The sequence below is a fragment of the Hippocampus zosterae genome, chromosome 3 (assembly GCF_025434085.1).
Source record: "Hippocampus zosterae strain Florida chromosome 3, ASM2543408v3, whole genome shotgun sequence".
NCBI lineage: Eukaryota > Metazoa > Chordata > Actinopteri > Syngnathiformes > Syngnathidae > Hippocampus > Hippocampus zosterae.
Window position 1 is genome coordinate 6,219,662 of NC_067453.1, and position 26,574 is coordinate 6,246,235.

At 42.9% G+C, this 26,574-nt stretch overlaps 2 protein-coding genes across 2 annotated transcripts in view; both read right to left on the reverse strand.

Annotated features, from left to right (window-relative positions):
* Nucleotides 1–26,574, reverse strand: part of LOC127597714 (uncharacterized) — a 108,203-nt gene that overhangs the window by 73,123 nt on the left and 8,506 nt on the right. The gene's annotated exons all lie outside the window — the stretch shown is intronic.
* Nucleotides 1–26,574, reverse strand: part of jph3b (junctophilin 3b) — a 53,556-nt gene that overhangs the window by 13,992 nt on the left and 12,990 nt on the right. Inside the window, exons 2-3 of the mRNA XM_052060855.1 lie at nucleotides 14,678–15,164; nucleotides 10,622–10,987 (exon numbers count right to left, since the gene is read on the reverse strand). Of these exons, the coding sequence (XP_051916815.1) occupies nucleotides 10,622–10,987; nucleotides 14,678–15,164 (853 nt within the window). The remainder of the gene's footprint in view (nucleotides 1–10,621; nucleotides 10,988–14,677; nucleotides 15,165–26,574) is intronic.

The window sequence follows — 26,574 nt, forward strand, 5'->3', positions numbered from 1 at the left end:
TTCCAATTCATCACCTCAACAGCTCCAAAACTCTACAGTACAATATCATACTTCACAATTCGTTTTAATCAAGATAAAAATGTAACATAAAGAACATCATAGTCACCAGGAATACGAATGCAGAGCCTCCTGCCTGTCTGTGTATGCCAACTGCTCCACTCATTCATAACTACTTTTAACCCCCCCCCCCACCCCTGCATCCAAAAAAGCCACTTAGAAAAGCAGTGTTGGTTGAACTAACCTCAAAGTCCAGCTTTCTTTAAAAGTGCAACTTGAAAGTGAATTTCTAATCATGGTCCGATATCGTCTCATAAATGAAGCTTTGGTTGCACACAGAGTTGAATCAATCAGAAGTGAGAAATGAGAGCACGGACAAAATCATTCGCCACAAGGCCTGTGGGACGGCTTTCCAGAGGTGAATCTAGAATCTGATTGGCTCAAAGAACAGCGATTTAAATGGTGCGTGCGTGTGTGTGTGTGTGTGTGTGTGTGGTCATCATTTGCATTTGAGGTTCTGAAGGTGTTGGATGCAGTAATAGGCGCATGGCAACGCGTCAAAGCTGGAATCTGATTGGACAAAATAAAACTTAACCCCAAAACGACTGGAAGCGACACATAACCACTATGTGGGAAATAAATGATTTGCACTTCATTTAAATTGCAAATGTAGGTTGTGCTTCTAATAGTTTTGCCCTCTGCAGAGAAGGCTTTAAGGCCCTGACGCCACGCCATTGCAATCATTTATAGTAGTTATTTACTGAAAAGAAAACAAAGGGGTGGTTCTTTGTCAACATTTGCTCCTTTAACATTTAAAATCACATGCGGGCAATGGGCAGTAAGTGTCAAACATGGCATACCACAGAGACAACGAATATCAGGCATGTTATTTTTGTTCCTGCACATTTCCCCTATTTATTGCTTTGTACGATAGTACTGTATACGTATTTAACAAAACCACTTCTTCCTATGGGGAAGGGCACAAAAGGAAATGGATGCAGACATCTCTTCCCATACCTCAGCCCACCGTCTCTCTACCCTCCTTTTGCTCTCAGGGCTCAGCAGCCGTCTTGATGCAGTGTTACATGTCGATGGACATTGATTTTCACCTCTCTGCCTCTTTGTTTCTCTTACACTGATTCACGCTCTCTGCCAACCATGCAACTCCAGGCACACACCACTTTAGAAAGGACACTTTATGCTATGTGGTGGGGACACTGAAATATGGACAATGCTTTTGACAAAAACATGTTTCATTTCTGGGGGGCCCGGTAGTCCGGTGGTTAGCACGTTGACTTCACAGTGCAGAGGTACCAGGTTTAATTCCAGCTCTGGCCCCCCTCTGTAGGAGTTTGCATGTTCTCCCCGGGCCTGCGTGGGTTTTCTCTGGGTACTCCGATTTCCTCCCACATTCCAAAACCATGCATGGAAGGTTGACTGAACACTCTAAATTGTCCCTAGGTGTGCGTGTGGGCGTGGATGGTTGTTCGTGTCTGTGTGCCCTTCAGAGTGTCCCCCGCCTACTGCCCGAAGACTGCTGGGATAGGCTCCAGCACCCCCCGCGACCCTAGTGAGGGTGAAGCGGTTCGGAAGATGATTGCATTATGACAAAATACGTTTTTGTCATAATGCAATGGCATTCACTTTGTCTCCTTTAGAAAATAAGTTTAAAATTTGGTTGTTTTTGTTTGTTTTGACAAATGTATTTATTTATTTATTTATTGTAAAGAGAAAAATCGCTTTCGAGTTTAGGTGGTTTCTTCAGCCGAAACTATGAGCAAGGGCAGATTTGTTTGACAAGAGAAACTGTCATTCTCATCACTTCTGTATGATGCATCTTTTCACCCATCACAACCTGTTATTGCAGCAATAAAGCAAAGTCTTGTATAGAACCTAAGCGCATGCTCAAAGGAAGCATAATTATTTCACGTGATCCCTTCATATGAGTGGAGAAACAAGAGTTAGAGCCATGATAAGAAGTATGAGAGGAAAGTAGGTAGCAAAGGAAAGACACAGAGGTGTCTTTGATAAGAGGGAAACCGGTCTTCCTTATTCAACTTCAGTGAATCATGACCATTAATTGTGAAACTGCTTAATTACAGACACGCTCAAAGGACTCAAGAGTTTCCGTAAAAGGAGATAGGGGAGAGCAAGCATAGTATCTGTTTTACGACTATTGGACAGACTCTCTTCATTATTGTATTTACGGCTATGACTGATAATTGGACTGACAGAAGCAGTCAGGAAACAAGTGATACAAGTTGTGACCTGAGGAGACCCGGGCGCCCGCCCTAAGTACACACTGAGCAGATTTCATTTTTTTCCACCACAAGAGGGAGTTCAAACAAGGAGAGAGCAACAAAGTGTGTGTGTGTGTGTGTGTGTGTGAGAGAGAGAGAGAGAGAGAGAGAGAGAGAGAGAGAGAGAGAGAGAGAAAGAACTTGTACAATACATGATTTATGTCACAATGAGAGAACGATGACAGGAAATGAGGAGTTTGTTACTGACTCCTCACAGATAGCCTCATGCCAACCTTTCTATCAGTTACATGTAGAATATAAAATTGGCTGGGGAATAACACACACACACACACACACATGAACACTCATGATCATCTTTAACGCCACACACATTTTTTTTTAGCCTCTACGTAAACATACTAAATAGCCATAAGCGATATTTGAACCAACCGGTTTCTCTGTGTGCTGTGGTCATCTAATTTTCTCATAAGTGTGTTTCACCTCTCTGGGTGTTATTAGGGTATAATTACGGGTATTTCCTGATGTGAAACCAGGAAATTCCCTGCTGGTCTGCTCTGGGACACAGACGGACAGAGAGAGAGAGACCGAGAGACGATGCTGATTTATATGCCTCTTTGTGTTATGCAAGTACCTTACCTGTAGTGGATATATATTGGTGGCCTTACTATAACAAAAGCACTAGTTCCACTGTACCTTCTACATGCTGTATTTGAAAATACATTAAAAAAATACATACAATACCACCCCCCAAAAAAAGAGGAAATCAGTGAAATGTCCCATTTGTAGCATCAACGTAAGTTTGACTAATAGTGCCTTAGTGAAACCCATTATGACAGCGAGCTTATATGTTGCTGGCATCTCCTGTGACACGATTTGTTTTGTCCTCCCCCCACAAATCTATAGTATTTGTCAGTCCATATGTGTGGGTGTTATTTTTACAAATTATTGACCCAGTCTTAAGTGCTGATGGGCTTGCTCTCTTTGACAACGCAATATTAATCGTTGAACAAGTAACTACTACAAGTCACAAAATAAAGCAACAAAACCAAACCACAGCATTGTATTGGTTTGTATTCACTGCTTCGCTGCAAACACTCAACGTGTTAATTGCATTTGTCAAATTCTAAACTCATGTTTAGAGCCAGTGGAAGGTATTCAAAATCAAGCCGCTGGTATTCATGTACTCCTATAGCGTTTGTTTATAAAATAACATTGCCAGCCCCTGCGCTGTAGTGTTTTAAATTGATTTTGCATGTCACAGTGAGCTGAGATTGTTTTGTCATCATCTGTAGTTATCTTCCGTACCGCTTGATCCTCACTAGGGTCGCGGGGGGTGCTGCAGCCCATCCCAGCCGTCTCCGGGCAGTAGGCGGGGGACACCCTGAATCGGTTGCCAGCCAATCGCAGGGCACACATGGACGAACAACCATCCACGCTCACACTCACACCTAGGGACAATTTAGAGTGTTCAATCAGCCTGCCATGCATACTTTTGGAATGTGGGAGGAAACCGGAGCACCCGGAGAAAACCCACGCAGGGCCGGGGAGAACATGCAAACTCCACACAGGGAGGCCGCAGCTGGAATCGAACCCGGTACTGCACTGTGAAGCCGACGTGCTAACCACTGGACTACCGGGCCGCCCATCTGTAGATAAATGTTTTTAATTACACAAACGAATGGAAAAATATTTCCAAAGTTTACGAGATATCATGCAAACAAGCCCTCCATGAGGTGGTCTAGGTGGGTTGTTTTTGCTCCATTTGAAGTTCACAGAAAAGGAATCCTTTAAATGTCCGAGTGTATACCTTTACTGGTTATAGCAATTATAGGAAAAAAAAACCCAACACATAATAACATCTGAGAAAATGATGTGAGATGCTGTCCTTCTTTTTCTTTGTCTTATTAGAAGTGAGGGTGCTGAGTATGTGGTGGTGAGTGCCCTTAACAGAGTCAGTCGGATTGGTTCTTTCCTAATTGAGCTCATGTCTTCTCTTGCGTATGCACACACGGAAGCATCGGCATAGTAAACAAGTGTGATTATAGGGAACGCTAAAGTGATTTTAGTCTTTCCTGGAGCAGCGGATGGACTTTTCCCCTGTGTTGTCGCATATGTACTTCATTGTGACACTGAACCAAGGATGATGGAGCAAGTGACAAGTCAATTAGTCAATTTAAGTGTAACTCAATGATGTAGGCCTCCCTTTAACATGTGCACGAACAGTTATTGAACATTGTATCCGTGTGTAACACTTTGTTAGAATTTTGATTGGTTCCTCTGAATCCCATCTTCAGAAATATATTACCAGTATCATCTCCACCTTTGTATGACCGACTCACTATCAATGGCTGCTTTCATTCCGATGCTTTTCCTCAATTCCTCGGTGGAAGTAGTGACATAAAAAAAAACACTTGCAAAGCTTCCATACCAGGAAAACTGTTTGAGTTTGTGTTTTGTTTTCCAATTGCCTTGGTGAAAATGGTAGTGTGGAGTCTCCTTGCTGCACCCTGCTTTCCATTCCTCAATAGTTGGTTTATAGGTGCAGCTATGGCAGAAGAAAGATGCTGGATTCTTCTTCATGATTACTTCCACGTGTCTGTGCAGTTTGTGTCTCAGCCTGTAGTTGTTGAATTAGTTTTCTCATTTGTCCTCCAGTGAGTTCGATGTTATGTTGTGTTTTTTTGGGGGGGGGGGAGTGGGGGGGGTATTGTTGGTGTTTTTTTTTTTAACCTGTCTCCATAGATGTCTAATTTTATATTTTGACTGTCAGTCACTGAGTCGGTCATTCCCATTGTACTAGTTGGCGCATAGGGCAGCAACAAATACTTCTCTCCACTTCTCTGCCTGTCCTTGGACATCTTCTCTATGATTCCCCAGCTTTTTTCATGGTCTTACGCCATGTTGATCCTCCCTCTTTTTCATTTGCCCTCTGGGGTCCAATACGATGCAACTTAAAGGTATTGCTGTCATTTCGATTCTGAGCACCTTTCCGGTACGGGCCCACCTGCATTTCTGTAATTTTGTATGCATGTTGTTTTGCTGGGTAATCTTGAGAAAGTTCTTGTAAGACATTAAGATAAGATAAGATAAGATATCCTTTATTCGTCCCACACTGGGGAAATTTACAGCCTCCAGCAGCAAGAATGTATGTAGAAAGAAGAAAGGAGAAAGAGAAAAAACAAACATCTTTCAATTAAATACAATATGAACACAAATGGATAAATCGCAGTACTATTTACAATTTTCCTTCACATCATTTAATTATTATTATTATTATGATTGTTATTTTTTATTCATTAGCCTGACAGCAGTCGGTAGGAACGAGCGTCGGTATCTCTCCTTCTTGCAGCGCGGGTGTAACAGTCTCTGGCTGAAGGAGCTACCAAGTGCTGTCAGGGCGGGCTGGAGGGGGTGGGAGGGACTGGCCATCATAGCTTTTAGCTTAGTTAGCATCCTTCTGTTGCCCACCTCCTCCAGAGTGTCAAGGGAGCAACCCAGGACAGAACTGGCCTTCCTGACCAGTCGCTCCAGTCTCTTTCTGTCCCGGGCTGAGTTGCTGCCTGACCAGCAGACAATGCCATAATGGATGGCCGAGGCCACCACCGAGTTATAGAACATCTTAAGGAGTGACCCCTGAACCCCAAAAAGACCTCAGTTTCCAGCTCTGTCCTTTCCTAATCAGGGTGTCCGTGTTTGTAGACCAGTCCAGTTTGTCGTTCAGAAGAACACCAAGGTACTTGTAGGAGGTCACCCTCTCTATGTCCATACCCTGGATGTTCATCGGTGCTGGTGAGGACTTTTTCCTGCAGAAATCCACAACCAACTCCTTAGTTTTCCTAGGGTTGATCTGGAGGAGATTCTGCTGGCACCAGTCCACAAAGTCCTTTGTCAGTCCCCTGTACTCCCGATCGTCCCCTTCTGTAATGAGGCCAACAATCGCAGAGTCATCGGAGAACTTCTGAAGGTGGCAGTTTGGAGTGTCGTGTCTGAAGTCCGAGGTGTAGAGGATGAACAGGAATGGAGCCAGAACAGTCCCCTGCGGCGCTCCAGTGCTGCAGAGAAGCCGGTCCGACTCACAGCTCTGCAATCTCACGTACTGCGGCCGATTTGTGAGGTAGTCTATGATCCATGCTGTGAGATGGTGGTCCACTCCGGCGTTCTGCAGTTTGCCTCCCAGCAAATTGGGCTGGATGGTGTTGAAGGCACTGGAGAAATCAAAGAACATGATTCTCACAGTGTTCCCAGCCTTCTCCAAGTGTGACAGCACTGAGTGGCGTCTTCCACGCCGATGCCAGGCTGATAGGCAAACTGCAGCGGGTCCAGTGACGGGCTCACCAACGGTCGAAGGTGGGCGAGGATGAGTCTCTCCAGCGTCTTCATCAGGTGAGACGTCAGCGCCACCGGTCTGTAGCTGTTCAGCTCCTTAGGGTGGGGGGTCTTGGGCACTGGGACCAGGCACGAAGTTTTCCACAGCTGTGGAGCTCTGCCCAGCTTCAGGCTCAGGTTGAAGATGTGCTGGACAATGTTACACAGCTGGTCAGAGCAGGTCCTGAGGAGCCGGGAACTGATCTTGTCCGGACCTGCTGCCTTCCTCACATTCATCTTCCTCAGTTGGTTCTTTACCTGCTCAGTTGTGACGGACAGGCAGGAACCAGGTGACATAATGGGTTGATGAGAGCTGGTCGAAAGAGGAGGAGGAGGAGAAGAAGTCCTCAGTGAGAGAGGTTGCAGTTTGTGGTTGGGGGAAGGGACAGACGACTGGTCGAAACGGTTGAAAAAATGGTTCAGTCCATCTGCCCAGTCCTTGTCCTTCTCGATCACTGTCTTTGGGCTGTCATGGCCTGAGATGGTTTTCAGGCCCCTCCAGACACCAGTGACATTGCTGGCCTGTAACTGGTCCTCCAATTTCATCCTGTATATCTTCTTCCCCTCCCTGAACTTTCTTCTCAGCCGAATCTGCACGGCCTTCAGTTCCTCTCTGTTTCTCGACCGAAAAGCTCTCTTCTTCTCCTTCAGCAGGGTCTTTATGTCAGGATTAATCCATGGTTTGTTGTTGGAAAAACACCGCAGAGTTCTGGTGGGTACGGTGTTCTCCTCACAGAAGTTTATATAGTCCGTGAAAAAAATTGCGTTTGTCCAGAATGTATACATGATTTTTCAGAGGCATGATCTGTCAAATATTGCATATGCTTGACTTATCCTATTTTGAATGTCTTGCCTGGTACCCTGTATTTGCCAATGATGATTCCTAGATAGGCGCTTATAAATAAAATGTATTATTATTATTATTATTATTATTATTATTATACTTATTGCTTGTGGCACATTGATATGGATGGAAATTATTTTATTGTCGTCGATTACCAGTGTAATTTTTCCAGAGGATTGGGTGTCTCTTGTGCGGCTAAGTGTTGATGTTTGTGTGAGAGAAGGGCTCGTCCTCTCCCTGACACAAACAGCTTATTCCTTAACTGTCTGTTATCCCTGTGCCAACTTAACCAATTGAGTTTCTGACTCAAGTGTTCGCTTTTTTTATACTGAAGGAGGATTCAATCAACTACTGCTTGTATATCGTGCTTTCATAAGTGACACTAGACTACTCACATGGAAGCATGCAAGCCAGTTGAAATAGGATGTTGTGGCCCTTTTTTTGTGGCCTTGAGCTGAAGTTGGGGAGAGTTGATACCTTGCTCTGTGACACCTCATCAATAGTCAGGAAGCAAACGAGCATCTCTCCAACAACGACTTCCGGCCACAGTGTGATCCCAACAGCGTTCTGCCCAATTGAGCTGTTTGCTCTATAAACCAGATGAGCTCACAGCCATGAACCCGAGTGTCATTGCCCTTCAAGTGAGTCATCGCAGTCTTAAGACGTGTACTATAACCTCCCTAATCCTACTTCCACGTTAAGTGTAATCCTGCTCTTAATCGGGCAGAGATAAAATAATAAACAATTCGGTCACACTGATCCATCAGTAAGGCGGGCAAGCACAACCAACAAGATGAGGATGGATCAAACCCTGTACACAGTACAAAATGACACACAGGGAGAATTAGCGTTTAGGACAGTATTTTTCCAGGTCACTGTTGTCTATAAACTGTGCTGAAACACGGCTGTGAAGTTTCACACCCGATATTCACTTCTCCCGGTGTTAAAAACAAGTGCTTCTCTCCGGTGTGCATTTTAGACAGACAATTGCTCTAAGACTGCAAGGGAAGCTCAGCTGCCCCTAAAATGTCCAAAAATAAGTGATGAAATACATGTGTGTACGTACAATTGTGTGTCATTGACTAAATATGCTCTTCAACGCGCTCAGATTTTTTCCGAATCAGCTTCTGATTGAACACTCTAAATTGTCCCTAGGTGTGAGTGTGAATGGTTGTTCGTTTCTGTGTGCCCTGCGATTGGCTGGCAACCGATTCAGGGTGTCCCCCGCCTACTGCCCGAAGACAGCTGGGATAGGCTCCAGCAACCCCCGCGACCCTAGTGAGGATCAAGCGGCTCGGAAGATGAATGAATGAATGAATGAATGAATGAGCTTCTTATTATTGGTTATGACGCGACTCTCTTCTCATTCATTCCGGCAGCTTCACTGTGCTTTAAACTGCGTGGACCCTGAGTGTCTACAGCGCGGACGCTGGGCGTCTTGATAGTTGTCCCAATGCATTGGAATGAGCCAAGTCATTGGATAAATGCTGGTTTTGTCCCGTCCATCGGACGCTCAGCGTCTCTGGGAGTCAGTTTTTATCCATGTCAGGGGCCATTTCGCTACTTGCTGTCAACTGAGAATGACATCACAAGGCTAAGCTAACGACTAATCACAGCTCACCTGTTTTGTGAGTTTGGTCATGTGACATTTGTTATTGGTCATTACCTGAGCCCTGCGCGATCTCGACAGAAAGTGGCAAATGCCCTGAGATGGATAAAAACTGGTTGATTAGTTCATATTCTACAAAGCAATATCCCAGGTTTCAATCAGTGGGGCCGCATAGAACATGTGAACTAATTATTGTAATTACTGTATTTTAGTTTGCTTCCCCTTTAAAATTAGTTTGGATGTTTATAACTTTGGTGAAGGGACTCAAAAGCTAAAATTTCCCTTTGAAATAAATTTCGCCACTACATAGTCGCAACATCCGTCCATCCATTTTTTTAATCCGCTTCCCTCCACGAGGGTCGTGGGCGTGCCATTGCCTATCCCAACTGTCTTCGGGCAGTAGGCGCGGTACACCCTGAACTGGTTGCCAGTAAAGTCAGAACCAGTTTTGTTTTTATTTTTTTGTTTTTTTTTTTGTTTGGTTTTATGAAATAATTTAAAATATTTAGTTCCGAATGTGTGGATATGCGAATTCATATGCCATGTAATTTTATTAACTTTTTTTCTTTTTTTAATAAATGTGTCTTTTGTCTTGAATTTGTAAAAAAAAATCATATTTTTATTTTTCATTAAAGAAGGGTTCGGTGAACGTGCATATGAACTGGTTGGGGTTGATCCCACTAACAAGGCTAAGAACCACTGGACTAAGTGATTGAGGTGGAATGTAGGGCTGAGTGACCATTTAAAATACACACGGACACATTACTAAATGTTTTTGTCATAGTGTCAGAAACAAATGTCAGTACTTCTAATTTTGTCACGTTTTTTTTTTCTTTTTTACAGCCATGTAATGCTTCATGTAACAATCCAAACATGGCTGAGTAGCAATACCAGATATCAGTACTGGCCCAAAATAAGCTTTATTTTGAGGTATCTTGTGCTCCTGAAGGATGCTGATACCATCCGCCGATACTGAAGGCAAAGAGAATCTGAAAATCCTCCTCGTCTGTAGTTGGCGCTATACTGTGGCAGTTTGACACATCAACAAATCTTCATCTGCGTCAGAAAGAAAGGATTTGTTCTCAATGTGTTATCCTGATGTCAAATGAAATTTCATGTCCAAAAAGCACTAGCACTCAGTATCAATGAGTACTCAACGAGTGACTACCCGCACTGATATTGGACTGAAAAAAAAAATGGTATTGAACATGCTTACTCATGAGATTCATGAGCGAGCTGGAGGCTATCCAAGCTTGGGGCAAGATGGAAGTAAGACCGTGGCCCACAGCCACTCACATGGCAGATGTAGACAAACAAGCATTCAAACTCAAATTCACACTGACAGACAATTTCGAATCGTGAATGAATCCCAGCATCTTTTTGAATTGTGGGTGGAAGCTGGAGTAGCCAGAGAAAACCCACATGTGGATAAAATGCAATTTCAACACGGGATGGCCTGAGCTCGTATTTGAGCCCTCAACCTGAGAACTGCGCAGAGGATGTGCTGAAAATGAGCATCACGTGTTATTTTGCACAATCAACTACCTGGAAAGAGCAATCTCAGCTTTTTGGCGTGCGATGTCTGCTGCCTTCTGTGCTCCCTCCACGGCTCGGTCCACCTTCTCTCTGATCTTACTGGCCCGGAGCGGGATCAGGTTCTTCCTCTTGCCACTCACCAGGATGTTCTGCTTGTACTTCCCCTCTTCCTTAGTTCCGTCAGGAAATGCGGTGCAGCCATAGCCGTGGCGTTTGTTGCTGAGCCACTCCCCCTCATACTGTAGCCCGTCGGACCGTCGGCTAACTCCGAATCCTGTCCTCTTGTCATTTTTCCACTCCCCACAATAGGTCTCTGTTGCTGTGGCGTCCACATCATCATCAGCTGCTGCCAACTCTGCATCTGCATCTCCGAGACTAGAAAGATGACCTTAGTTAGGATGATGTTGTTGAATTTAATCATGAAGTTCAGTTTTCGAGGAAAACACTGTTTCAAGACCATACAGAATAACATGCAATATATATACAGTACATAGAAGAATACACAGGCTGTTTGTTTTGACTATTATCTGTGATTTTCAAGGCTATTTCGTGGGTTGAGTAGAGTGTGTCAAATTTTAAAATTTCTAAACAAATTTTAAATGAATTAACGACTAATTGTCAATATCACGGATCACAAACTTGGAGTAAATGTACTGTGTAGCCTCCAATGTTGAACAATTTAGATTCCTACAAAAAAAAAGAACAAAAAAAGGGAAAATATGGCTCTAAAGTTACCCAAAACTTGTATTTACCCGGTCAAATGAACGCTTTATGGCAAGACATCCATTAGGATTAAGACCAAAGTGTATTTAGCATTTTTGTTTTGCTTTTTTCTGTTGTTGACTACCAGTGACAACAAAGAGAAGAGATATGCACAGCTGCCACCCCAAATCTGAAAAAAAGTGGTATTGAACATTTGTAAATGTATGCATCATTCCAGGCCATTCATTTTCTTATCCGTTTACCCTCACAAGGGGTGCGGGCGTACTGGAGCCTATCCCAGCTTTCTTTGGGCAGTAAGCGGGGTATACCAGCCAATCGCAGGGCACACATAGATAAACAACCATTCGCGCTCACAATCACACCAAGGGACAGGTTAGAATGTTCCATTAGCCTGCCAGGCATGTCTTTGGAAAGTGGAAGGAAACCAGAGTACCCTGGAGAAAACCCATCCAGGCAAACGGAAAATATGCAAATTCCAGAAATGTTCCATCCCTTTGCAACATTAATCAGCAACTAACACAAGAAAATTGTCACAGCATCCCTTCATTACAAACAACTAACAAAAAGCATAAGGGAATGCATGTGTGCATCTGTTTCTGCCTCTATTAGCTTTGCCGATAACAAGTGGCCAGAAGCATTTGTCAACCACTCAGCCCACAAACAGGTTAAGAGCTGCTGACAGTAGCGTTTAGCATGCAGTGTTTGTCAGTCTGCTTAGTGCCTTTAAAAATAAACCACTCAATCCTGAATGCCTGGAATTTGAGGCTGAGGATTTCAACAAGTGCAGAATTTTCCACATGCAAGTCTTGAAGATCTAAATGTATGTCCTCTTTAAATGCAGCCACCAATCGCACGCTGACAGTCTCGATATAGCGGAACACGGACAACCACATTTTTCCCAAGGAGAAATTGATCTGCTCTTCGGCAGGTCAAGGCACGCAAAGTTGGTTTACAGTTTGTATGGAACTGCAGGCAGACCTCCATGTGTGAATGATGTCAAGTTGACTTGAGAGTACGGCTGGACCATGAATCAAAATTTAAATTGGGATTTCAATTGTGGCTCGTCTCAAGCTTCAAAACATTAATATAATTGAAGAAAAACGATGAATGTGCAGAACATCATGGCGCAGGTTCTCGGCGTTGTGAAAGTACCCCGATTACACCGTGTTACAGTACAGGGGTTGTAGTGTGTAGCGTATGTGATGTTGCCATCCCTTAGCGTGCTTTAAGCTGTTTAATAACACCGAGTTAGGTTTTGAAAAACTAAACTCACAAAAAGAATTAACCACATTGTATATTTAAAAACAAAACTTGCTTTGTTTTTAAAACATCGCTATGCTTCAGTCAATGGAGGATCCCATTCATATGCTAACGAGGAAATTAGCATCAACTTTGAGAGTGATATTACTTCAAATAATACACAAAAGCTGTGGAAACACGTATGCACGGGTAAGATAGCACTACTCAAAAGCGCAAATTCTTCCCAATCCTTGAAAAATCTGTTTCATTATTAGGTCGTTGAGCACGGTAGGTCGTTTTTTTTTCTATTGCAGCCATCTTGGGAGGTTGCGCACGCTACACACAGCTGTTAACAGTGATCATCAATTAGTTTGACAGGTTTTCGTGTGCGGCACGGTGAGCATTGGTTAGTACGTTCGCCTCACAGTGCAAAGGTTCAGGGTTTGATTCCAGCTCCAGCCTTCCTGTGTGGGGTTTGCATGACTCCCTGTGCGTGCGAGGATAATCAGATTTAAAAAGGGGTGGATGGAAGCATTAGCATTTTAAAAGTGTTTTGATGACCTGCCAGATGATCTACAACCGCTATACTGGCACAGAGTTACACTGTTTGGAGTAATCGACCCATATATGGTGTCCAAGGCTGATTTTTTTGGCAGAGATCCCGACATTGTTGAATAAATATTGACGACACGCTCTGTGACATATGCCAGATGAAAGCTTAAAAATCACTGGGGGATTACAACAATTTTGTAAGCGGATCGATACAGTATGCAAACTTTAAAAACAAGATGCCGTTGCATGGCTGAGTAAACCGTTGACCTCTGTTAATGTTGTACAGCTACCGGTAATCGCGTGCAATGGCAGGCTCTATTACACATTCAGTATCCACACAGTGCAGTGATTTATCTGTGCATTATTGAACATCATAATGTGGCGATGAAGCTTCACGTTTGTCAACTTTTTCGGGTATAGTCAACTTGAATGCTGCCTTCGTTTTGTTTGTTGTGCTGATAACGAACCTCTCAATCATGTGACTTCAACAGCAACAGTGAAAGACAGACTAATAAACCAGACTTTATGTTGGTTATACAACTGGGGCTTTACTCCATCCTGCTTCAGCAGAAAACTTCCGTCTTCCGAGCCGCTTGATCCTCACTAGGGTCGCGGTGGGCGCTGGAGCCTACCCCAGCTGTCTTCGGGCAGTAGGCGGGGGACACCCTGAATCGGTTGCAAGCCAATAGCAGGGCACACAGAAACGAACAACCACACTCACACCTAGGGACAATTTAGAGTGTTCAGTCAGCCTGCCACGCATGTTTTTGGAATGTGGGAGGAAACCGGAGCACCCGGAGAAAACCCACGCAGGCCCGGGGAGGACATGCAAACTCCACACAGGAAGGATGGAGCCAGGATCGAACCCGCAACCTCTGTACTGTGAGGTCAAGGCGATAACCACTGGCCCACCGGGCCGGCTGAATGTATTACATTTACAAGTTAATTTTGTACTGCACAAAAAGAATAGATTATTCAAGAATAGCGTGTTCAACATTTCAGGATGAATGGGCATGATGCTTGGATGATAGTTTTGAGTAGTTGATTTTGGTTGTTGAATAAATTCAGTTTTGAAATCAATGAATAATCATTTAATCAGTGTGATGTCAAACTCAACCAAAATAATTCAATAAAATTAAATAATTTTCCATAATGGTCTAACTCTACTAGGGGGGGAGATCACAAATATCTGGCCAGTAGGCGGGGCACACCCTGAACTGGTTGCTAGTCAATCGCAGGGCATGCCCAATACTAACAGTAATAATCATAAAAGTAATAATAATAACAATAATTACAATGTGCTCAATCAATTTATTTCTATAATGATTCAGATTTTTTTTGCCTGTTGTTCACCTATTTATGAATTAAATATGTTCAATATCCACTGAAGAAAGTCTGAGTTTTTAATGAAGTTACCAAAATGCATTGTAGGCCCATGTCTTTTTTTGAAAGCCAGATTAACAGCCAGTTGTCCTCACTAGTTTTTCTTGGTACTATTATGTCAACCAGAACGCATCGCAATTCTTAGCTTTTCTTGATGCCATCTCATACCTGATAGTAGAGTTGATGTCAGACGCAGCTGAAGACACAGTACTCATCCCAGCTTCACTCCTGAACGAACTCTGTTTCGACCTTTGAGACGCCAGAGAGCTCCTGGACTCAGACTTCCTCAGTTTAAGCCCGGACAGAATGGATCTCCTGAACAGTCCGCTCTTCCGCTTGCCCTTTAGGAGATCAGTTTCACTGTGCGCCGTCAGTACGAAACCCCCTCGAGAAACTGCAGGACTACTGCCACTGCTTCCTGTACTGCACATGGAGACGCTGGTGGACAAGGTACCAGGAAGAGGGGGAGGAACAGCAACTCCTGCGCCACTCCGGTCAAGCAGGGCTGTACCGTTACTTTGTTCCGAGCTGGAGCGAAGTGAGTTGATGGAGTTACGGAGAGGGGAGCGGATGACGGCCGCCATACCGTATGGGACACTTTGACGAACACCATAGCCGTGCCGCATCCCTCCAACCCACTGGCCCTGAAATGTGCCTGGAGAAAGACAAACAAAAAAAGTGTTCATCACCATCTGTACAAAAAAAAAAAATCTTGTTTTTTAACGACTGTTAAGCCATTCACTCATTGTGTGGGAGGCCTGAGGATATCAATGGAAAGAAGAACTTCTTTGTGGAGCTTATTAGCATGTGTGGACTGTGTTGCAATGGTATGATGTTACACTCTCTTTTTTTCTCTCCGGCCTACTTACCCTATGATGGAAATATCATGGTTTACCATTCCAAAAAGTACTGCTGGGAGCTGAGCCACATTATAGTTCAAAATTACCGTATTGGCCCGAATATAAGACGGCCCTGATTATAAGATGACCCCCTCGTTTTCAAGACTCAAGTTTGAAAAAAGAGTTTTTGAACACCAAATTAATTTTTATACAGAAAATTTTTATTTTCTGTATAAAAAATTTATTAAAAACAGTTCTTGCTTGGCTCTCGCGAAGGCGGACGCGTTTGCTTTCTGTGCTGTCCCCCACGCCACCCCCACCCTTGCCTGCTTGCCACTCAGTCCTTGTGCTGTCTTTTGACTGACTTTTCATAGCCTCGTGTCGTATTTTCATCCTAAAAACAAACATGGAATTGGTTGGCTGGTCTCTCGATGCCATCAACAACATTTTCTCGATGTGAAGAGCATGCAGTGGGGAGCCTACTTGCCCCTCGGGGACTTTTGCTGCTGGGTACACCCTATATCCTTGGAGGAAGCGGAGAATGGTGTGCCTGTCAACACTGTCCGTTGAGGATTTGGACGACATTTACATTTTCGGCCTTCCGATAACAGGTATGCTGCTGTTTGGTGTGAGCAGTTTCCTGATCTATCGAAAATTCAACCGACGGGAGCGGCTCTATTGGACGAGGCTGCCGGTCTAAGGATGGCATAACGTGGATGGATGTCTAACACTCAGACTCAGACTGTGCTCAACCTCAAACTGTTGCGGGTTTGGAGCGTCAGGATGGACAACAACTTGGAGAAAACCGGAATTCGTGTTCAATTACTGACTGAAATCATGGATTTGGCTGATCGACGCCACTAAAGAGACATAAGCCACGCACTCAAGGCTGTCTTAAATTCTTGGGCAGCCTGCTACCAAAACAACATCTGCTATCTCGACCTTCCCCTGATGAAAATATGCACGGAAGCTAGTCCCCCACCATTACCCCCTCCCTCATACATTCCCTTGATTCACCGTCTTGTATGTACCTGTTGTAACTGTCATATGCTTGTGCAGGAGATTTTTTGCCTCAGTCAAATTATCTTCAAAATGAGGGTAGTTCGAGGGTGGGTTTTTTTCTCCCTCTCTCCCTCCCCTGTGGTTTCTTTCTGACCTTCGGGTTGAGTGAACGCTGGCGCGTTTTGGCTGCCGCTGCTCAACCCGTATTGTTTTGTGTTTTTTGTTATTGTAAAGTGTCCTTGGGTGTCTTGAAAGACGCTTATAAATAAAATGTATTATTATTATTATTAATAACTAGCTGGTTCGCCGCCCTCTGGGCGGCTCATCAGCTAGTTCCTGCGGAAGGCTGGTAAGGTGGTGGTTCGCCGCCCTCCGGGCGGCTCATCAGCTTGTTCCTGCGGAAGGCTGGTAAGGTGGGCCTTCGGCCCACAAAAGTGTTGTTGCTTGGTTCAACTTTTTGTTCATCTTCATTGCTTATCGCGAAAATAAAGAGATGTTTAGCTCTACTAAATAACTAACAATTTCATTGCAATGCTTGTGGGTAGACAACATTTTTTCGCTAAGATGCCCGCGCGATCGTAGTGAGCCACTGCCTGAGCGGCGCAGTGGCGGCGCAGTGGCGGCGCGCAGCGGCGCGGTGAAGTAGGTACGTTTTGAAAAGGGACAGACGGAAGGACAGACCGCGTGCGGGACGACGCGCAATATATATATAGATTACAGTACATCTGAAACAAAAGATTATGCATGTTATTTTGCCTCAAATCTTAATATCTGAACATTTAAATATGTAAACTAAAGTGCAATCACTTTCGTAAATGAATGGCTTCTGGTTTTTGAAATGTAAATGACATCATAACTTCTCCTCAGCTGCTGGTTAACCTGGCCGATCTTCGACCCACTTTTCTCCAGATTGTCGCTATGTTTCTCCATTTTCTGTTATCTCTTCTATCATTTTCTTCTCTTTTCTTTCTGACCGCTATTATTTATTTTTATTCTTCGTGACTGGGGCTCGCTTTGGCCTGGGGAGTCAAGTTCAGCATTCGCTTCAATTGTATCTGGCGTCATCTAGCGTCGTGAATGGGGATAATGTATAGAGCCCGAATATCAGATGACCCCCACTTTTTCAGTCTTATTTCAATGCAAAAAAACACCGTCTTATATTCGGGCCAATACGGTATTACGATGATTAATGATGCGCTAATTCAAAGGTGAAAACACAAAACAATTTACATCAACTTCTTTTTACATTTTGACAGCTTGCAGAGTTGCTTCCATACTACCTGTGAGTAGTGGACAAACAAATCGAAAATGTGAGTGGTGAGTCAGAGATCTTCCAGAGGGGACCTGGCAATTTAATTCCTGTATTATGTTACATCAATCATTCATGTTATTGCATGGAGTGTTATAGTTCGAATGGCCTGAGGAACAGTACATCACAATGCTAATAGGGTTATATCATTGATTAAGTATGATTATTGTATTTAATTTTCAAACGGCCTTGCACACCATTAACTCACAGCAATGAAAAAAAAATGTGATCCACGGTGGTCTTATTGAGTTTTGAAGTGCCATCTACTGTTAATTATTGTGTTCGATCACAAAAAACATGGCCTAATTGTCAAGGAAATAGCAGATTGCCCAACGCGCTATTCGCTGCACTTGGCTCCATTGACGGACAATACAAAGACAGGAAGCAGGCAAGAAGAGAGAAGAGACTGTGAATATGTGGGAATCCGAACAAACCTGCCCATTGGCCACACTGACCGCAAATTTTCAGGCATCCATTTCAGTGGCAGAAACACTCGACATGCCTCGTTTTTTTAGCCACAGGTGCTGTACATATGGAATTGCAGATATGGTTCAGTATCTTTCTTTTAGAAAACAATATATACTGTTCATACAGTGTATACAGACACAAAGGAAATGACATGAAGACCTGACCCAAGACCTCAGTCTTTAGAGGAGCACATGAAATGCATGGGCAGTGTTGTACCTGAACGAGTTCAAATGCACGAAAGTTCATGGACGCTTTTGTATTTTGGGCGAACGTAAACTGAAAGTCGTGTATTTTTGGCCAATGAACATTTTAGAACAGCAGTACCTTTTTGTTCAAGTGTGCCATGTTTTCTATGCACAAAACCCAGCCCCTTATTGAGCAAATGATAAGGTATCCTCTTGTATTAATATTCCAAACATTTATCAGAAAGTCAGTGACGATGCAGGTGGAAAAAAGAAGCTGATATTTTTGTGTAAGATTTTCCGGCTCAGATTCAAAATACCAATTCAATTCAATTACCGGTACATCAACAGCAAACCTGAAATGGCACATTGATTTCAAGCACCGTGCTAGTCTTTCAAGGTATGTGCAGGAAATGAATGGGAGCGGAGCATACTCTATTCCTCTGAACACACATTTTCGGAGTAGTGCCTGGGTATGAGAGTGAATATACGACCATGCCTTAAAAGCCCCTGTGCCACTGAGCAGCGAACATGTGCTAGTCTTTTCGAAGGCGGCAAATCATGCAATCCCGTCATGGTTCATTCAAGGTTGCAAATGTTCGCCTCATGGTCGGCAGACATTTTTCCGAGGTTTGCCTGTACTTTCCTTGTCGCAAAAATTTCCTTACACCAACAAAAAAACATTAAAACTGTTGGAGAGCATTTGGTGAATGCTTTGCGAGCATTTGCAACCTTGAATGAACCCTCATGTGGACGCACATTTTGCTCCCTTGGCCAACAGTCGAAAATGTTAGCAGCTCAGCAAATGACTAAATAAATATATAAATCTTGCCAAAATCTCCCATTCTCCCACTACGTTTGGAAAAATGTACCCGGTCCAACTCCTGAAGGAGCGCCAGTTGCAGAGTAGAAGCTTCAAAATAGTGTGCAACAAGCATTCCCTAATAAGAACAGGAGAAAACAGCAAGCTGATACAGCCGTACAATTTGGGCATTTCTGTTTCACTGCGTAGTGCAAACAGAAGAAAATACAAAGACATAATCAATTGCCACGATTGGATGGTAGGGTAAAAACCTCTACCTTTGGGCAAATTCATACCTGATATTGAAGACATGTCCCTTCCGTGCACATCAAGTATGTATTATACTTTTGTTTAAAAGAATAACAAATCGAGAGGACTTTTCAAATAAGTGAAAGCATGCACAAAAAACGAGTCGCAAAAGCAGTTTTGAGCTGAGAAAATGTAATACTGTAGTTGATTTTGAAATATTGGGCTATCTTGAATGTTCATGTCTCGATATAGCTACGATAACGATAAATTGTTCAGCCACACAGTCGATATGACTTGCTATAGAAGGTGCGGTTTAAGGGTTTAATATCAGTTTATCAACCATTACCAACACACGCACACGCACACACGCACGCACGCACACACACACACACACACACACACACACACACACACACACGCACACGCACACGCACACGCACACACACACACACACACACACACGTCACTCACACACATGCTTCAAACCAACTTTGTGACATGATAGCCAGTTGAAGATTCAAATGTTATCAACCAAACAAAATCATGCCATTATTTCTTTATACTCTTAATGTTGGAGTGATATACAACACAACTTGAGCATTCCACAAAATAGCTACTTTGGTTAAATGAAAAAAATATATATACAAAAGAGAGATTGTTAGTTTTTAGAGAGCTGTGTCAGGTTGGTTCTCTTTTGTGACCGACAAATAATGTAATGTAATGTAATTTTTGTTCTGAAAAGACCATGTGCTATTGTAGCATTTTCATTGGCTGTCTGTATGATTGCTGTTTCAATGCCCAACCAGTTCAGGGTGTATCCTGCCTGCAGCCTGCTGCCTGATGACAGCTGGAATAGGCTCCAGTAAGCCTGTGACCCTTGTCCTTGACCCTTATATATTCCTATAATGCTGCACAAAATAATTTATCCCTTGCGTTTGTAACTTCAGAATTTACCAACTTTTTGTATGAAAACACTCCTGGGCCATTAATATGAAACAATCAAATGACAAAGAGATGTGCAGTATGGCGCTGTTTACACCCACGAAATGTCATTTGTTGAGATTGTTGGAAACTAACGTCTGTGCCCCTAAGCCAGTCTTGGCTACTAGACCATCACTCGGGGCTATTCTTGGGCCGGTAAGCAAGAGGAAGTCCGACAAACACATGCTAGGAAGGTGAACTTTATTGTATTATTATTTACACGTTTTTATTGCAATGAAACTCCCGCTCTGCATCACACATAAAAATTGGATTCAGTTTCATAATTCTCCCCGTACCTATGCAGATTTTCTCTGGGTAATCTGGTTCCTCCCACATTCCAAACATCTTAGCTTGATAACAGAAAATTCTCTGTAGGAGTGATTGCGAATGTGAATGGTTGTTTGTCTATGTATGCCCTGAAACTGGCTGGCAACTATTTCAGGGTGTACCTCACCTATTGCCCGAAGACAGCTGGGATAGGCTACAGCACTCCCGCAAGCCTTGTAAGGACAAGCGCTTCAGAGAATGAATGATGGGTGGATACATATTCTAAACAAAGCCAAACAACTCGTTATGGTGGGATCCAAGTGCAGCTGTCCATGATGGCACGTCGCCTCTGCACTCTACTATGCACTTTATATTGTCTCCAAATCATAAAAAGAATATTATCTGTGATAAGCTGAGAGACGCTCTGCTCCCATCAGCCAATGCCTTCCCGTTCTTTCATACCAACTGATATTGCATAACACATTCACTGCTCCACGGTAGGACATATATATCTCAATGTTGCTGAAAAGTAGGGCAATTGTGTGTGTGTGTGTGTGTTTCCATCATTCTCTCTCTCCTTCAACCAAACACATACACACACAACTCTCTCTCTCTCTCTTTTTCAAACGGAAGTGTGTTGCATAGAGTACAAGTGATCCATTCCGTCTGCCGTAGCTGTGATGTAACAGGTCTGTGAATCATTCTGTGGCAAATGCACTAAACCAAACTACATGACCAAATAAGGGCTGCAGCTACGCTCCTTCTCTCCGTCATAAACACACACAACCATTTCCCTAGTGAGTTTGAGCGTCACTGAAGTGCTGAATGAAGCCATTTTTATCAGCATTGTTGCTTATGTTATAGAATAAAGGCACACAAGAACAACATGCAGCCACTAGGGTTGTTTAAAAAAATACAGTGCAGGAAACTACGATATGTCACGATTCATTGTTCACATCACCCCCCCCTCCCCCCATTATATCACGTTTTTAAGTTGTTGGGTTTTTTTATGTCTTCATATAGTCATTATGATCATGACAACAGCAAAAGAAATGGAATGCCTCTTCAGTGTAATACAGTTCTGTACCACTTTGTGCCATTTTATTATTTGTCGTTCTTACAGAACAAGAAAATATTGCATGTGAGTTTTTTTTTCTTTTTGCTGTGCTTAATGTTCATATGTATGTCAAAGTGGCATCGATGGTCATTTCAGTAGGCCAGCCGGCTGTGGTGTTTATCATGATGAGTTCAAATTAATGTTGTGGCTTTTTGTTCGATGAAATAATGTGCTTCGGTTAAATACTTTGCCCTTTGACTGCATGATCATTTCTGTTTTGGTTTATGTTGCAGTGTTCCAGTAAACCACAATGGGAATTGTCAACGTTTCCTTTTCGTCGCAATACTTTCCATCATTGTGTCCACACGTGCTTGTCTACCCACAAGTCGCAATCAATCAACTACCTTGTCCATGTATTCCTCGTTGTCTCAGCAGTTTGTCGGAATCTAGTTCAATCCGTCTTTTCAGTTCTTGTTGATTCGAGCTCCTTCTCACATCCTGTTGGTGTTGGTTTGCTGGCTCAGTCCTTGCCAAGTCGAGTCACGATCTAGTGTTTGTAATGTTACTTTGAACCTTGGGATTTTGGACATCTGTCGAATTCGTATTTTTGATGATCCAAATGCATTTTTTGCCTTTTTGTTATTTTGAAAATCACTTACTGCCTCCCTGCCTTTGGGTCCTGATCCATTCCTGCTGTGATATTTTGATAACTTTAAATGCATTTAGTTCATGTGGAATGGGTAAAGGTATTTGCTTTAAATAAATATGGTTACACTCTAGAGCACTCTCGTCTGGAATGTCACCCCGGTGAGAAATGGGTATATTATTTGCAGTATTTATATTATATTATTGGGTATATTAGTTTTTGAAAGCCTGCCCTTATCATTTGGCCAGCATCTTCTCAACTCTCTCATACACATCGAAAAGTGCCTTTGTCAAAGGCATCTGGCTAGCACATCTGCTGTGGCCTTTGTAATCATGTCAGGACACAGCTGCATGACCATATGACAGATCGATCAAAGTACATACAAAAACCCATGGAACAGTGTGACGGGATTAGCATTTGATGAAACATCCACCGCAAAGCTTGGTCAAGGCAACAAAGACTGGGCTGGCTTCAAATAAATGCATGAGCCAGCAAAATAAGACTGCCACACACAAACCACAAAAACATGTAATGCAAACAAATGGGGTCGCCTTTCATATCCCGATTAAATAGGTTGGCTAAACCGCAATGACACAGCTGTCATCTCAAATTCCTCAGAACTAAATGAAATACACGATTATATTGTTGAGCGCAGCAACAATGCAGAAAGTCCCCTGCACCTGAAATATCAGCTAAAGTCCGAACTTGAATTTGACTGGCGTAGTTATAATTCATTGGCATTGAACACTGAATTGATGATTGACAAGACAGTTTCAGAACTAAGATAAGGCTAATACCAAGGCTAAACTGAGTAGCATCTGAATGTTGTCTTTTTTTTTCATTCCCCGCACAAATAATTGACTGAATTCTTTTATGTATTATGAAAAACAAAATGATATATCAAGTAAGTCGCAGGCTACAAAGTCAATTGCAATTAGATGCGCTCATAAATTTAGGGATGTCAAAATGTATGAGTATGTCTGGCAACTAATGGTGAATGTTAATATATACAGTAGTGCTCATAAATTTCCATACCTCGAGGGCATGCAAGTCCAGCTCCGGTCCTCAAGGGCTGCTTTCCTGCCTGTTTTCCATCACACATGATTCAAACGATCAGCTCATTTGCAAGCTCTGAAGAAGCATAAGACCGATCCTCATCCTCTTTTTTTTTCCAGATTACTAGCTTTTGTTTTTCATAATGAGGTATGTAAACCTATGAGCACAACTATATATATAATTGTCTAAAACACAGAACACTGAGGTCCGCCATGTTGGTGATTAGTTTATTCTCAGATCTCATTTGTTAAGCAGACAGCACGGCTTTGTGATCCGCAACCAGACTAACTTCTGAATTGAGCTTCCTTTTGAACCAACAATTACAATCTCAAAACTGAATTTCTAGGAAGCAGGGAATCATCTCTGTGCTTTGAAAAGTGACACGTGTATTTGAAAGTGAATGGTGCCGATTTGTGCTTTCTAGCCTATTACATTTGTCGTCGCTTTGGCACGTTTCTCATATCAGAAATGAAATTTGCAAAACAATAGACGCATTTCTCAAAATAATTGGTACAAATTAAGAAAATATAATCTGCAAGAGCCATTTTCTTCCTTAAAATCCTTAGCACATCTTTCAAAAATAAATATTTGTGTCGGTGCCATCAGAACAGCAAGACTTTATGTCACTGTGTACGGATAAGAATGTCACCTTGCATTTAGTCATGTTGTCAATAAAACAGTGTGCTAGAGAGTGAGGTTCTGATGTAAGCTCAAGTGTTTCAAGTTAAGACGACAAATTCAGTGTATTACATTGAAAACACTTGTCTGTAAGTGGAAGATTAACAAGATTAACATTTCACTTTTACTGTTTGCACTGTAATTTGTGGACAAGCTATCTAATTGCGATACAGAAAGGAGGAGAAAAAAACAGCATTGCATAGCGCAATGGAAAAATGTCGAAATGTGAACACGGAACAATCTCCTTCGGGGAAAATTGTATCTGCGACTGTGGGGATAACAGTGCAGCCGTCTTAGTTCTTTTGGGCCACAAATTCTCATCCAAATCACAACGATTATTGAAAGTGTGCCATGAGCATTTTTTCTAAAAACCAGTCCATGCCTGGTAGAAAATATATATTGAGAAATTTTCTCAAAAGTTTTTGGAGAATCTGAAACCAACCTCCAGTGCGATGCCTGGGTGACTAAAACACGTCGGGACATGAAGCTGCATGTCTCTTTCCATGGTGCTGAAACATGGACTCTGCACAGCAAGTGTTGAGTTGGTGCTGTTCGTTCTTCTTCAGTCTTCTCCAATCCAATCTGAGCGATTTAACAATTAACTGTGACTGACAGACATCCAAATTCTAGAGTGGAAGTATCAGACAGATCGAGGTGGAGAGTTTTTCATGGTCAAATAGTTGTATGAGAATGTGACCTCTGGCAATGACCGGATATGCAAAAGCTGATTAGCCTTTTGTCATGTCTCATTATTGACTGCATGGAGCTACGTAAAGATCCCTGCGCATACAGTTGCAACACACATGCCAAAACGATTTTGCAGATTTTGCCAGGGGACCAACAGGAAGCAAGGACTCTTGAATTATATGAGCCTCTAATTCAGGCTGCGGTTATAGCACGAGGCGGCCGCATTGAAGAGCATTAACGCGGGCAGATCAAAGCTGTGGAAACAACACAGAAGCTCAACGATGTGCTCACGCGGCATACGCCCCGGCTGAATTTCTAATTGTCGTCTTCACAAAAACATGAACCCATTCACTGTCGCTGAACACAAGTGAGGCACATGTCATGAATTGCTTTGGGTGTTCTGTTGCAAGGCTTTTTAAAATACACTTTTTGCAGAGCAACGGATGTACACCTCCATATTTTTTTGAAGGACACATCATGAAAGTGAGCACAGACAGATGAAAATATACTTTGAAATCTAGTTGCACAATAAAAGATTCATGTGTTTTTCACCATGTCAGCAGCTGCATGTTGGGAGAAGTGTCACTGTGGGAGACTTGGGGAACCGGAATGACCCTCAACAACAAGACTGGCCTCATCCGTCAGTCGAGGCTACTGAGCACAGGTGTTCAACACAAGGCTCGGGGGACAAATCCAGCCCACCATATCTTTCTAAAAATCTGTACCAGAAATGTCTTCACTCTTAATAATAACGTTTTATTCGAGTGCCTTCCACCCAACTGGGAATCAAACCAGTCGCTCCAGGCCCGCAGCGCAATGCGTTGACTGATGTGCTGCAAGCTGCAGTCATCCACACCAACAATGCGGTGAAATTCACGAGCAACTACGTGCTTCTCGATGGTCCCGTAGGTGGTCGGACTTGTGGGGCAACAAATAGAAATGAATGAGAAGAATGGGTGGTTTGAGCCATAACTACACTATCCTGTTTATGATGTTTTCAGGTTTAATAGTCGGTGCTGTGTCGCTACGGGTCCTATTATTGTGCCCAGCGCAAGTCTAGCGCAAAGCGTGCTCAAACTGTGCACATGTTGGAGTTTTCTGTCTTTTGATATTTTCACAGGTGGACGCAGTTGAAAAACGGGCATTTATTCAATTTTGAAATTACGCTTGTCACGCAATTTGTTAAGCATTGTTTTGACTGTTGGAAAACGATCACTCCCCAAATGTTTAATTTGGAATGTTTGCATGTATGCTCATTGATCAATCGATGTTAATCCGTCGCCTTTTTCTGATAATCCAGGAAAGAGCCCGCAATGAGTGCTTTCTGGGCAAACTCCCTCAATGGTATGTCCAATTCTTACTTCATCAGAACTAATCCTGGGCACATATCCAAAAGAGATTTTGTGAATTTTCGTATGACAGGCATCTCCACTAATCCACATTTCAAACATCCAAACTCGCCTTACAAAAGAGAAGCATGTGTGTATTATTGTGATGATGATATAGTATATGGGTTTTTTTTTTTTGTTTGTTTTGTTTTGTGCAGAATCAGCAGGGAAGGAAGACCCTTTGGCAATATGAAGACACACTGCACTCTCAAATGTCTACAATCTTGGATGGTGTGTGTGAGACTCATGTAAATGCACAGTATGTGCAATGACAAAAGATGGATCAAGAATGTACATAGTTATTGCAAGCCATAACTTTGATCGTGTTGTCAAAAGGATCAGGCCCCTGACCTGAACAGAGGAGAGTAGAAAGAGGGGAAAATCTCATCAAACTAATTTGTAAACACAAACGGGTAGACAGCTAGAACAGGCCACGCAGGCAGCAAGACCGATT